This window comes from Globicephala melas, chromosome 15 (genome assembly GCF_963455315.2).
Source record: "Globicephala melas chromosome 15, mGloMel1.2, whole genome shotgun sequence".
NCBI classification, from domain to species: domain Eukaryota; kingdom Metazoa; phylum Chordata; class Mammalia; order Artiodactyla; family Delphinidae; genus Globicephala; species Globicephala melas.
Window position 1 is genome coordinate 83,252,664 of NC_083328.1, and position 13,367 is coordinate 83,266,030.

General features: G+C 54.5%; 1 protein-coding gene across 3 annotated transcripts in view; it reads left to right on the forward strand.

The window, feature by feature from the left end:
• Nucleotides 1-13,367, forward strand: part of PHACTR3 (phosphatase and actin regulator 3) — a 237,562-nt gene that overhangs the window by 128,189 nt on the left and 96,006 nt on the right. For all 3 annotated transcript variants that reach the window (XM_060285055.1, XM_030841610.2, XM_060285056.1), the window contains exon 2: nucleotides 9,600-9,761. In XM_060285055.1, coding sequence (XP_060141038.1) covers nucleotides 9,600-9,761 — 162 coding nt within the window. The remainder of the gene's footprint in view (nucleotides 1-9,599; nucleotides 9,762-13,367) is intronic.

The window sequence follows — 13,367 nt, forward strand, 5'->3', positions numbered from 1 at the left end:
TCCAGTAGTACTTTTTCCCTGAAGACATTTCCAAAGGGACCATTTAAGGCAGGCGTTGGCAAGTGACAGACCGTGGACCAAATCCTCCTGCCGCTGGTTTTTGCAAATAAAGTTTTATTTAAATATAGCCACGCCCATTGATTTACATATCATCTACTGCTGTTTTCATGCTACGGCAGCAGAGTTGGGTAATTGTAGCAGAAGTTGTCTGGCCCTCAAAGCCCAAGTGACTTACCATTGAAGTCTAAGATATTTACTATCTGGCCCTTTACAGAAAATACTTGCCCATCCTTGACCTAAGCAAAATGCGTCTGGGACACATTTTCTAAACACAAATCTGTTGGCTTAGAATCTTCCCAGCATTTAAAACGTGTTTAGTTCCTGTGAAAAATGCTAAAGTATGCATATTTTAAAATGAACATTTGTATGTCCTTAAGCGTTGACTGACATTATTTAAGAATCTCATCTTACACTTCAGGGTTGGAAAGTCAGAGTTGGAACTTGGGCTTTGAAGATGTTGGGCGATGTTATTTGTCTAAATTTATACTGTGATGCTAAACTCTCCTGATGCATTATTTTACCGTTTATGTCTTCTCTCTGAAACACTGCTTTGTCTCCGCTCTGTAAAATAGCATCTTTAAGAGGATGCCTCTGAAACCAGCTTTTAGTCTTTGCAAAGTCTTTGGGCTTCTTGCAAAATCATTTTTATGAGCGTTTGCTTGTGTGCAGATACGGAGCATCCTACGAAACCCAATGACGACAAAGCCGATTTTCCAGATCCTTCCTTTTTCCTTCCCTGACCCCGTCGTCTTCATGTTTCAACTCCTGGTTCTAAGCTCTGTGCAGCCTTTTTGGATTCACTTGATTTACAGATTTGAGCTGATTTCACTTGGAGAATTGGCCATATGTCTGGCAGACACCCGCCACCATTGGCAGAATTATGGGGTTGATGCTAAACAGATGGGCTTTCTAGTTAGATGTGCTGTTTTTTCCACGATACATATGAGGGAAAAAAGAAGCCACTTTTAATAATGTCTTGATTTTTCCACTGGTGTCAGAGGCGTGAAGGATGCCCATTTCTCTAGAGTTAATTTCAGCAGCATTTCCGTGTAGGAGACCTTAGACAGCTGGAAGAGGCTTAGAGACTCGGGAAATTTTGAGACCCAACCTCTGCTAAGATCTTAGAGAATCCTGTTACCCTTGGAATACAGATATCGGGGAAAAGAGTGTTAACTTCCAAAAGTAAATTGTCCTTAGCACTACTTAGCAGGACTACGTTGAAAGTGCTTAATCTCAGGTCTAGTGCTCAAACTCCATGTGGCAGCTTTTGTGGGGTTCTTGCTGTCTGGACAGCAAGATGTAAATGCGGGTTGGCTGACCCATCTGTCTAGGAAAAGCTGGCCAAGCGGCTGAACGGGATTGCTTTTACTGCAGGACTTCTCAGAGGCTTTACTATGATAATGTATGGCGGCGCTCTTCAGAGAAGCCTTTTGGTGTAGGTAGTGTTTCCCAAGTGTCTTCATTCACAAAGCATCGCCCCTGCTAGGGTTCCATGGGACATGCTTTGGGAAACACTGGTGTCATGCCCAGATGGGGAACTTTAGGTCGGAGAACTTGGGCTCCAATGCCGGACCCACCACTTCCCAGCTGTATGACTTTCCACGCGGGCCCCCCATAGCCTCCACTTCCTAAATGTAAAATGGAGCTGCAAATGTAATCCCCGCCTCCTGGGGTTGTTTGTTTGTATTGAACATCCAAAAGGACTTGGTGGCCTCCCTGCGAGCATTCAAAGGTATGTTCTCCTACGAGAACATACTCCTACTGTTCCATTCACAGTATTCCAGGGGCTGTTATTCACTCGGAAGCTCAGCCAGGCTCTTGAGTTTCCTTCTGTATGTTCCTTAGCACCTCCACTAATGGGGAAGGGAGAGAAAGGAGATGCTGTCTGCTTAGGGGGTGGCTGGGAGAAATGGCGGGGCAGCATGGGGCCAGGAAGTTGCTTAGGAATTATAGTTATCCCCCTCTGGCAGGGGGCACAGAGGTGGCTCAGCTCTTTGTTCATTACCATTGACCCGCGTTTTGATTCATTTTCAGTTTTTGTATCACAGGATCAATCTCTTTCATTCCTTCATTCATTCACTCGGGTCCCCAGCACTGTCCTGGGCACCTGAGAAGGAGGAAGAGCCCGCTGTGGGGTCTCTGTTTCCTCCAGACTGGAAAGGCAGCAGTTTTTCCACCCCAGGGGGCTGTCAGCGTTCACAGCTTCTGATGCATTCGCTCGCAGAGCTGTAGGGAGGACTCTGCAGAGCTGCTGGGGATAGAGCCGCAGACCTTGAGGAATTCTTTCCCCCTTGAAATAAATGCTCCCGTCTTGCTAAGCCTGCCTCCCCTGCCACACCCCCTCCTGGAAGCTGTTCACCGGTGGCCCTAGTTCTGCGTCTTTTAACCCTTAGGGTCTTTTAACCCTAAATGCCGTGATTTTAGTATACGTGGCTTTTTTTTTTTTTTTTTTTTGCTGTACGCGGACCTGTCACTGTTGTGGCCTCTCCCGTTGCGGAGCACAGGCTCCGGATGCGCAGGCTCAGCGGCCATGGCTCACGGGCGCAGCCGCTCCACGGCATGTGGGATCTTCCCGGACCGGGGCCTGAACCTGTGTCCCCTGCATCGGCAGGCGGACTCTCAACCACTGCGCCACCAGGGAAGCCCAGTATATGTTGCTTTAATGCTCTTCTCTCCTCCTTCACCCTGTATCCCAGATAACAGTGCTGTCATCATCTGCTCTGGGGTTAGGACGAGGGCTTTGGGAGCAGGTGTCCTGATTTCCAAGCCCACTGTGTCACTTTAGCCACGTGACCTGGGAAAACTGTTTCCCATCTCTGCTTCCATTTTCCTCATCATAACGAGAGTGATGACGGTAACGACCTGCCTTCTTGGGTCTTGATGGGACAGGAATGAGCTGATTCACGTCAGGTGCTCAGGACACAGCTGTCACACAGTAAGTGTCCAGCAGATGCTGCAGTTGCTGGTGACAGTGGTGACAGAACAAACCTTGGTTTCCTTGACTCTTCTGTGTGTGTTACTGGCCCACACTGGTTTCTCACCCAGCTCTGGCGAGGACTCTGCCTCAGCAACGTCTCTGGATTCCTGTCTCCCTTCTCTGCTGTCCCACTGCTCTCGCCCTGCCTGTCCCTTCTCAGTGGGCCTCCTGGCCGTCTGCTTTGTTCCATGAAGCTGCCGCCCACACGGACGTTCTCTGCGGGGCTGATCTGGTACCAGATCCCTCAGTGATTCCCTGCCCTCAGGGCTCCTATCACGGCCACATACAGCTCTTCTTGTCTGGTCCCCAGACTGCTGTCCATCCCCTCCATCGAGAAACCAAGAGAGCTCCAGCCTAAGGGTTCTCAGGTTCAAGTACACAGACCCATGCCAGCAAATTAGGAACACAAAGGACAACACAGGCTTGCTCTTTTTTCATTTATCAATATATTTATCGATATATCAGTAATAAAGATGCCTTTCTTACTTTGAGATGAGCTTTTCCTGTTACTGATAGTCGGTGGTGATGATGATGATTTTGTTTCCGTGTGGGTGTGTGTGTGTGTGGGTGGGTGGGTGTGTGTTGGTCGTTAGCTGGCACCGTGGGAAGCTGGTATCTCTCTGTGGATCCCCGTTTTATACACGGAGATTTTCCGGGGCTCTGAACCTCTGACTGGCGGTGTCAGATCTCGCTCCGCTGCTTTGCCATTATCTTCCAAACACCATGTGCGATCACGCTTTTATGGGTTTGCACCTTTTATTCAATTCCTAGTCAACCTCCAAGGCCCAACTCCAAAATCACCCCCACCTGCAGTAGCCTTCTCCGAGTCCGCCCGCTCCAGGCAAGAAGAGTTACTTCCCCTGCGGTTGTAATCCTCCATCCTGGTTCCTCCTGGTGATTCCGTGCACCTTGATTTTCTCCGTGGTCAGTGGGCCCACTAGGGCAGGGGGGTGTCCAGCACCTCTTTCTTCTACCTCATACCTGGCACAGTGCTTTGTTTAAAGAAGCTGGTCGCTGCGTATTGCCAGATGGATTCTTTGGGGGCAGGGAAGGACTCACCGAAGAAATAGAGGCCACACTCTGTTGACCCACATCCCCACTTCCATAGCTCGTATCACGTTCTGAAGGCGTCTCACTGCAAGCAGGCGAGCTTCACGCAGAGCAAGACAGCGTGTCAGTGTGCGTTCACTGCGCTGTCTCAGACTCAGAGCAGCCCTGGCACACAGCAGGCCTCAGCGGATGCTTGATGAATGAATTTGTGAGTGAATGAATGAAACAGGCAAAAGGTCCTGTTTGAATATTGTCTGATACGGATGGTGCCTGTCTTCCCTGTGAGGCCAGCCGTGCAGCGCGTGGCACCTGGTAATCGGGGAGCGGAGCTTCCTTTCCACTGTGTTTTGGGGAAGGTGACCTGGTGAAGTGGAAGGAGACAGGGCCGGGTCAGGGGACAGAAGATGACGAAGCAGAAATGCCAGACATCCCTAAGGCGAGGACTGTGGAGTCAGATGGACGGGGACCACATCCTGGCTCCAGCCCTGGCAGCTCAGCATCTCAGATTCACAGGTCGCGCAGGTGTTTATTAGAGCACTTCCTGGGTGCCAGGCGCCAGTAAAGATGCCAGGGACCCATGACGAGCAAGGTGGCCACAGTTCCTGTTCTCATAAAGCTTAACGTTGGTTCCAGTGGGAAAGATAGATGATAACAATAAATAACAGATCCCAGGATGATATCTGAGGGTGATCAGAGCTAGGACGGAAGGGGATATTAGGAAGAAAGGAGTTGGCCCTGAGCCAGGCATGGAAGTTAGTCCGTAAGCTCAGTGCCCTCAGCCATGGCATTGGTGTCCTTCACTGCCTGGTTCTAGAAGTGCCTGACTTGTAGGTCTGTGGGATCCGTTGATGGCGTGGTGGCAGTGGGTCCTGGGGGACGAGGGCCCTGACTGCCGTTAACCTCAGAGGGGACGGGGAGAGGGCTGGAGTTGTGGAAGGGACCAGAGGTGGGAGGGGCTGGAGCTGCACCTTCAGCCCCAGGGCGGGGCGCCTGGCCCATCCATCGTTTGGGAGCCTGGACGGCCTCCTGCCTGCCCTGCAGCCGCATGTTGTACTTTCCCAGCAGATGCGGGGAAACATTTTTCATTAATTAACTGCTAATGCTTCACAGGCGGCAGAGGTGCCCCTGGAGCTTAGCGCCGCGTGCTATTCAGAGGCTGCAGGGGTCTGCTGATGTGTTGGATCTGGGAATCCTCCCTGATGTGGGAAGGAGGTTCCCGGGCAACTCCAGGGATGCTGAGCGAATTCAAGGGCTGGGGATAGAGGGTGGTGGCGGTCCCCCACCCTCCCTTCTCTCTGTGTGACGCACACGTACAGGTGCACGCACGCCCTCCCATATAGGCACACGCATGCACATATGCACACACCCTCTCTGCTAGACACGCGCCTGCCCACATTCACTCCCACCCTCCAGTGTGAGTGGGCCACACGGTACCCAGGAGGGCCCGCCCCCCCCGCTCCCTCGGACCCCCATGCACACCGTCGGTGACCCATTCATGCCCTTGGGTGGCTTGTAAGTGATTCCTTCACTGGACGGAGCATCTCTTCTGAAATTGCTGGCCTTGGGTTATGAGTGACGGCCCTCGGGAGCCCTCACCCTGCCTGGCCCTGGGTCCAGGCGGGCGGAGAGGGCGCTGGAGGTGCAGGCTTCAGACCTCTGGAGCCTGTCCCCACCTTTGCTCCCCCAGTGACAGCAGGCCCCTGGGGAGTCGCTCAGACTAAGGTGTCTTCCTGGTCGCGCACATTGGATATTTGGTAGATGAACAGATCAGGTCGTTTGAGCTGAAGAGACCCAGTCGCTCCTGCTGAATTCTGAATCAGGTTCAAGCCCCTGCGTGCCTCCCCAGCTGCATCCGTGGCCCTCATACCCTGCGCTCTTCCTCCAAGCCCTCGACCTCGCTCTTCCTCTGCCTGGGACCCTCTTCCCTGCCCCCGCTCCCATCTACACTGCTGGCTCCCTTTCACCCAGGCTTCTGCTCCAGTAACGCGCTCAGAGCAGCCTTTCATAACCCTCCGTTGCCAGTCAGCCCCCGCGTCTCCCCCGGCTCCCTGAGCAGATGCTGGGTTCTGTCCATCCGTCCTCATGTCTGGAAGGATCTCCTTCACCACATGGGTTCCTATCTTACGTGTTCTGGGCACCAGGGATTCAGCTGCAAACCAACCATCGAAGGCAGACCCTGCTCTCAAATTAGGGAGGTGACTGAGCAAAAGGCAAACAAATAACTGTGCATCTGCGTGTGGGTCTGTGTGTGTGCGTGTCTGTGTGTGCGCACGCAGACATACACACACACACCAGGTGATGAATGTGATGGGGAAAGGTAAGGAGAGGAAGGCAGCAGGGAACTAACTATGGGGCGAGCAGGGTTGGTTTCTTAACGTCCCCCCTCCCGTTGTCCGTCTCCCGCTGGCCGCTAGAAGCCCCACAGAGGCAGGGATTCTTTCTGTTCACCTCTGCACATTCTCCTCCTGGTGCGATTCCGGCACATGGCTGGTGTCAATAAGTTTTTGTTGAATAGATGAATGAATGAGTGAATGGATGAGTGAATGAATCCTCAAGGGGAGAGTGGTGTGCAGTCTGTTCAGTGGTCGGCATGCCCCGCCTGTGCCCCAGGCTGTGCGGTGAGGACCCAGGTGTGTCAGAAGTGAGGTGGGAACCACAGTACCTGCTCCAGCCACTGTGGGGAGGGACCAGGGAGGCAACGTATTAAAATAGTGATGGTGGGGGCTTCCCTGGTGGTGCAGTGGTTGAGAGTCCGCCTGCCGATGCGGGGGACGCGGGTTTGTGCCCCGGTCTGGGAGGATCCCACATGCCGCGGAGCGGCTGGGCCCATGAGCTATGGCCGCTGAGCCTGCGCGTCCGGAGCCTGTGCTCCACAACGGGAGAGGCCACAACAGTGAGAGCCCCGCGTACTGCAAAAAAAAATAATAATAAATAAATAAATAAATAAAATAGTGATGTGGAGGGAGGGGGGAAGGGGTGTTGAGGAGGGGGCCACAATGTCCCTTCTGCCCACCTCCCATTGGTTCAAGCAAGCCACATGGTGAGCCCCCAGGTAAGGACTTGGGAAATCCCTTGTACGCCCTATTCCCCCAGCAAGGCCGGGGTAAAGGTGAAAATGCAGGGAGGACAGTGGTGTCAACACTTCAGCCCCAGGTAGTGAATGACAGAGCCAGGGTGTGAGCCTGGATCCCTGCTTCTGGTAGCTGCATCCTAACAGTTACGACGTTCTGGTTTCCATAACATGCCATAGATGCTAATGCACAATAATGCTGCTGATGAAATGGAACAGGGGGCTAGTGGGCAGGGGTGAGGTGGGCGGGGCTTGGGAGCAGATTTCCGAGACCTTTACAGCCTTGGCAATTTTGTCCTAAATGAGAAGGGAGGCCACAGGGAGTAAGCAGGAAAGCGATACGATCAGACTTACATTTATAGGGGTTCACGGGGACACCAGTTAGAAGGCTTCTGTGAGCATCTGGGGTAGAGATGCTGGTGGCCTGGACTAAAGTCACAGTGATACAGGGGGCAGATGGAGTGAGGTTTGGGGTCTGATTTGTAGTTTATTCTATGTGCTGCTCCTTTTTGCTTTGGCTGCCAGGAAGCTCAGAGCCACACGTGGTGTCTCTAACCCCTGATGCGGTGGCTCTGTCCAGACTCCCCTTCCTCTGGATTTCCTCGGACACTCATTTGTCTTGTTGGGCATGTGTTTCTGATAATGGCTGCCCATCCTTTGTGGAGTGAGATGAGATATAAATAAAGCGATGACAGTTCTTCCTCATCTACATGCGTATCTCTGGGGATCTTCGTCTTTATCTTCAAACCAGCCTGGAAGCTTGGGGAGACCAGGCCGTTTCTTTCTCCTTTGTGCCAAAAATGCCTCCAGGACAGTCAGCTTTTCTGGGGCCACATGGCACCGGCGGTTCCACTCCCATCTGGCATCCGTGGGCGGAGGAAGGAAAGGAGAGGATAATAACACGCAGTGAACTGACTCTTGAGGAGAGGAGGACCATCTGCATCCTGCACGCCTGGAGTGCGGCGCTGGGGGTCGTGACCTTGCCCTGGCTCACTGACTTCCCCACCCGAACTTCCTGGGCCCCTACTAGGCGCCAGGCACTGGGCTTACAGCTGAACCCAAGGTAGAAAATGTCATGGGCTTAGGAGCCTGGCTGGTTTGCTAAGTCCGCAGAGAGAAGTCCTCCAACGAGACCCCTGGGCTGTCTGTCCACACGAGGTTTCTTTGTGGACCCCCTGCGGACCCAGCCTCTGGTGTACACTTAACACTCAATTAAATAACAGCTGTAGACAGGGGCTTCCCTGGCGGTCCAGTGGTTAAGACTCTGCGCTTCCACTGCAGGGGTCGTGGGTTCGATCCCTGGTTGGGGAAGTAAGATCCTGCATGCTGCACGGAAAAAAAACAGCTGGAGAGAGTGGTTGGCTTTGTTTGGACGGTGTTGGTTTACGCCTCCTGTTGTGTTCCATCCATGTGTGTCCTGCTTTGGGTGATAAAGTTATATCGTCACCCTAGAAGCAGCTTAGAGATACGAGAGGGGCCTCTGGAGTCAGGCCGCCCGAGGCCATCATCCCCTCGCTCTGGCAGCTAACAGAATGGCTTGTGGCTCCGAGCCCCAGTGCACCCATTTGTAAAATGGATATAATAACAGGCTCCACCTCATGGATTTACTATGGGGGTAAAATATGTTAGCACTCGGCCCAGAACAAGTAGTGACTAACTTTTGCTCCATAGTAATTATCGTATTACTTACACAATATAAATGATTATGAAAATGTCTACTGAGAGCCACCCGTGCTGGCACGGCATGTTAGGCAGAATGGGTAGACAGTTTCAAAACACAGATAACATTACTTCACGTGGATCGTAACATGCTATCGATAAACTGTGTATTATGTGTGTCTACCTGTTTCCAGACGTCATGGCCACCGTATGGTCACACAGAATTTTCCTCTCAACCCTAGGCATCAGGGATGATGATAAGCTTCATTTTCCAGATGTGGAAACTGAGGCTCAGAGGGGCTGAGTGGCTTGGGCTGCTGACGGGCACAGCCCTCTGGAAGTCAAACCTCAGGGGTTGCTCTGGAGGCTGCCGGCTGGGGCTGCCTGTCCCTGGGACGCCCGTCCCATGGGGCGTTGGGCTGGGTCTTTTGATGACCGCCCATCCCAGGTCCTGGCCCCTCCGACTGCTGGTGGCCCCCCCTGGCCTGGTCCTCGCTCTCTCCAGCCCTGCTGTTCCTGCATCTTTGGGTGTCTCTAGGGCTTCCTGGTTCTGGATAAACTCTGCCCCTTCTCACAGGCAGCAGGAGGTGAATTAACCCAACTGAACGTGGGCTGGTACTTGATGGAACAAGCCCCGTCTCCATCGCCTGGCCCACCCTCTTGAGCCCCAGGCTTTGGAGGATCACTGGTGGCCCCAGGGAGGAGGGGAGTCACCTCGGGCCCCCCAGGCTGTCGTGTGGGCTTGGTCATCACTGACCGCCTCGCTGGGTTTTCGCCTTCCAGATGAGATGGACCAAACCCCCGCAGTGCGCTCTGAATATCTGCTCTCAGGGATTCGAACTCCCCCCGTGAGGAGAAACAGCAAACTGGCCACCCTGGGCAGAATCTTCAAACCCTGGAAATGGAGGAAAAAGAAAAATGAAAAATTGAAGCAGACAACGTCCGGTGAGCACCAGGGAGAGGGGGCCTGGCGTCACCGTCACCGCGCTTTCTGTGGCTGGTGTTGGGAGGGGCAGGCTGTGCTCTGTGGCCTGTGACGGCCAGGAGCTGTTCAACCTCCTGCGGGTCCCCTCTCTCCACCAGCCCTTCCAGGTCCCTGGTGGGGGCGGGGGCGGGGAAGCAGCTCTAGGTCCCACCCGAAGCCCACTCACGCCCAGACCGTAAGGGGCACACACGTCACCCTCGACCTAGTTAAAAATGCAGACTCAAGGTCAGTGCAAGGCCAGGCTGGAGCTGAGGCCTGGCTTGTAACCATCTCTCCTTCCTGACCACACCGGAGTGGGGAGCACCCAGCCCTCCTGCACCTGGACCCTCACTTTGACAACCCTGGGGCCTGGGTCCCACCGTCCCCAAGAGCCCCCTGGGGGATTCACTCAGAGGGTCGGGGCCTCAGTTTGGCCTCGATACCGACGCTCGCCGGCTCCTAAGCTCCTCCTGAAGAGGCAGCTCCTACCTGGGCAGCCCCGTCCGGATGCCCTCCCACTAAAGGACCCCAGAGCTCCCCTCACTCACCTTCAGCTCTGTGGGAAGCTGGGTTACGAGAGGCTGGACCGCTGCCCCCGCCCCCTCGAACTCCAAGCCAGGAGCTCTGGCCACGAGACTGATGCAGGGGATGCACGTGGTGACGACAACACAACTGGCCGTAAGAGTCAAAGCGACACCGCACGTTTCTAACAACGAAGTGCTCAGAAGCCCCCGTATCACAGCGCCCCTGCCCATGTCAGGAACGGGAAGCGGGATCAGATGGGCAGCCGCTGCCAGGGCCAGGCAGCAGCAGGTTGTGGGCTTGGGGTTGGAGCCCTGGCAGCCGGGCTCGGGTCTGGTTCCTGGGCGATGGGGTGCCCTCGGTGAAGCGGAGGTCGGTGCCCTGAGAAGCAGACCCCAGGGGAGACAGCACCTCGGCTCCCACAGGCCTGTTAGCTGCTGCTGGAAACAGTCGGCGAGGGAGCTGCTCGTGTGGAGTTAGTCCTGGGCCTCGGGGACCCGCCTGCTAAGTGCCCGTCTTGGGCTGTTGCCTCTGGCGGTCCCTGTGGTCCCAGCCTTGAAGTGGTGCAGACTCCCGGGCTCAGGGGACGGCAGAGGCAAAGCCAGTGGGGCGGGGGGCAGGGGGGGCTTCTAACAGCAGCGGGGGGTACTTCCACCCACACTTTTTATGCAATTTACAAACTTATTTTTTTAACTACCCAAGAAGTTGATGGACAGATTCTCCTCGTCAAGGATGAAAGCAGAACAAACGTCGATATTCGATGAACCTCGTGTGGCTCCTGTGTGCCAGGCACAGAGTAGACAGGGAGACCCAGACCCTGCCCGCTTAGAGCTTTCCGCCAACTGGGGGGCCAGGCGACAGACAAGCACGTGTGACAGTCACGACCTTGGCGGGGCTGAGGAGGAGGTGGGGGGTGGGCGTTGCCCTGGGCTGAGTGGCCTGAGAAGGTCCAGGTGAGGAGGTGACACTGAGCTGAGACGTAATCGGTTCCCTGGAGGGAAGCAGGGAAGAGCATCGCAGCCAGGGGAACAGCTGTGCAAACGCACCGAGCTGGGGAAGCCTCGCCCGGGCATCAGTGAAAGGCTTAGGGGGCCAGAGCAGGGTGACCTCTGTGACCTTGGGGAGCCCCTGATGCTCTCTGGGCCGTGGGGTTGGAGGGTGAGCTGCGTGCTCTCGGGACCCTGTGTCCCTGGCCCACTTGGCACTGGGCTGCGGGGAGCAACCTGTGAGTTTTTCAGGATGCTGTGCGGGCCCTGCCGGGGGACTGAGGGTCTCCAGGTTAAGACCTGCAGCATCCCTGCCTTCGGGCAGGCATCCCCGTTGGGCCCTTTATCAGGCATTTGGAATTCTGCAGATAGCGCTGCATTTCGTTTATTTATGCTAAACCGTTCTTTCCCCCCAGAGTGTGGGATGTTATTTATTTCAGCCTATCCAATCCCCGTCTTCACAGGCATCCTTGGTTAGGATGAGATGAAGTAAAAATAAAGATGATTTAGAGAGAGGAAAAAAAAAAAACAATGCAGACAGTGGTTTGGGCAGAGTGGGGACCAGTGACACCATGAAGGTGGCTCTCGGAAGCCTGAAGTCTGGGAAGTGGCATCTGAGCCCGTACCTGCTCTGGGAGGAGGGGAGGGGGGCTTGGGCCGTGGGGACAGGTGTCCTGAGTTGCAGACAGCAGCCCCTGGCAAGTGCCTCTTCAGGTCATTGGGAGGACTTACAAGTCAGTGCATCTGAGCAGGGTGCTACCAAGGCTGCCACCAGCACTGGTCACAGCGTGGTCCCTCCATCCTGGAGACCTTCACCCTCGTCCTGCTCGCGTCTTGTTTTTGGACTGGGCGGCACCTCCCAAAGCCAGAGTTCCGTTTCTCAGTTTTATCCACACTGCTGGCACCTGGAAATTGGATTGGAAATTGGACTCAGAAAGGAAATTATGTTCCCTTTGCCCCCAGTTGTCTTTTTCTCGGTATGTTTGGGTTTTCTATATTCATCCCTCAGCGTAAACACCCTCAGGGAAGCAGCCGTGTTTCCCCAGACGCCCTGCCCCCATGCCCTCTGGTTCTGGTTGATGCCACTCGCCCAGATGTTTGTCATCTGTCCCAAAGCTCTGGCTCTCAGGCAGAGTCCATGCCTGTCTTGCTCCCCTGTGCCCGGCACACAGTAGGTGCTCAGTAAATATTTTTTAATAAATAACTTCATGGTCATTGCCTGTTTGTCATTGGCCACTAGACTTTAAGCTCTGCTACTCGAGCGGCTGTTTCGTTCCCACGTGGGGCAGGGCATTCATACATGTGGGTGACCCAGGGCCCTTTGTGATCCAGGCTTATAGCCGTTACTTTGTCCGTATCTTTTAAAGAGAGGGTCTGAGGGGTGTCATGGGTTCGTGTTTGGAAATTGGGTTCTACTGCAGGCAAATTGTTTTCTGGACAGTTAGGGAGAAGAAGGAGAGCAGAGTGAGACCGGCCCCTGGGAGGGGAGAGGCAGGGGCAGGGGGCCAGTCGCTGGAGGGTTTGCCCTGGGATGAGGGGGCTGGAAGGGCTGTTCCAAAGGAGGAATTGACGAGGTTCGTTCCGCACGTTGGGCTCGGTGGAGGGGGATCGGGGCCCGGCCGCCTCCTTCCTGTTCGATTGGCACATTTTTTTTTTTAAAGCTACTATTTCTTTCTTTCTTTTTATTTTAAAGGAACATTATTTATTTATTGGCTGCATTGGGTCTCCGTTGTCTGCACATGGGCTTTCTTTAGTTGCAGCGCGCGGGGGCTACTCTTCATCGCGGTACGCGGGCTTCTCGTTGCGGCAGCTTCTCTTGCTGTGGAGCACGGGCTCTAGGCGTCGGGCTTCAGCAGTTGTGGCATGTGGGCTTCAGTGGTTGTGGCTCGTGGGCTCTAGAGCGCAGGCTCAGTAGTTGTGGCGCACGGGCTTAGTTGCTCCGCGGCATGTGGGATCTTCCCGGACCAGGGATCGAACCCGTGTCCCCTGCCTTGGCAGGCGGATTCTTAAGGGAAGTCCCTACTGGCACATTCTTTGAAAGCATGAACCTGGGGCTCATCGGAGGAGCCTCTGGTGGGA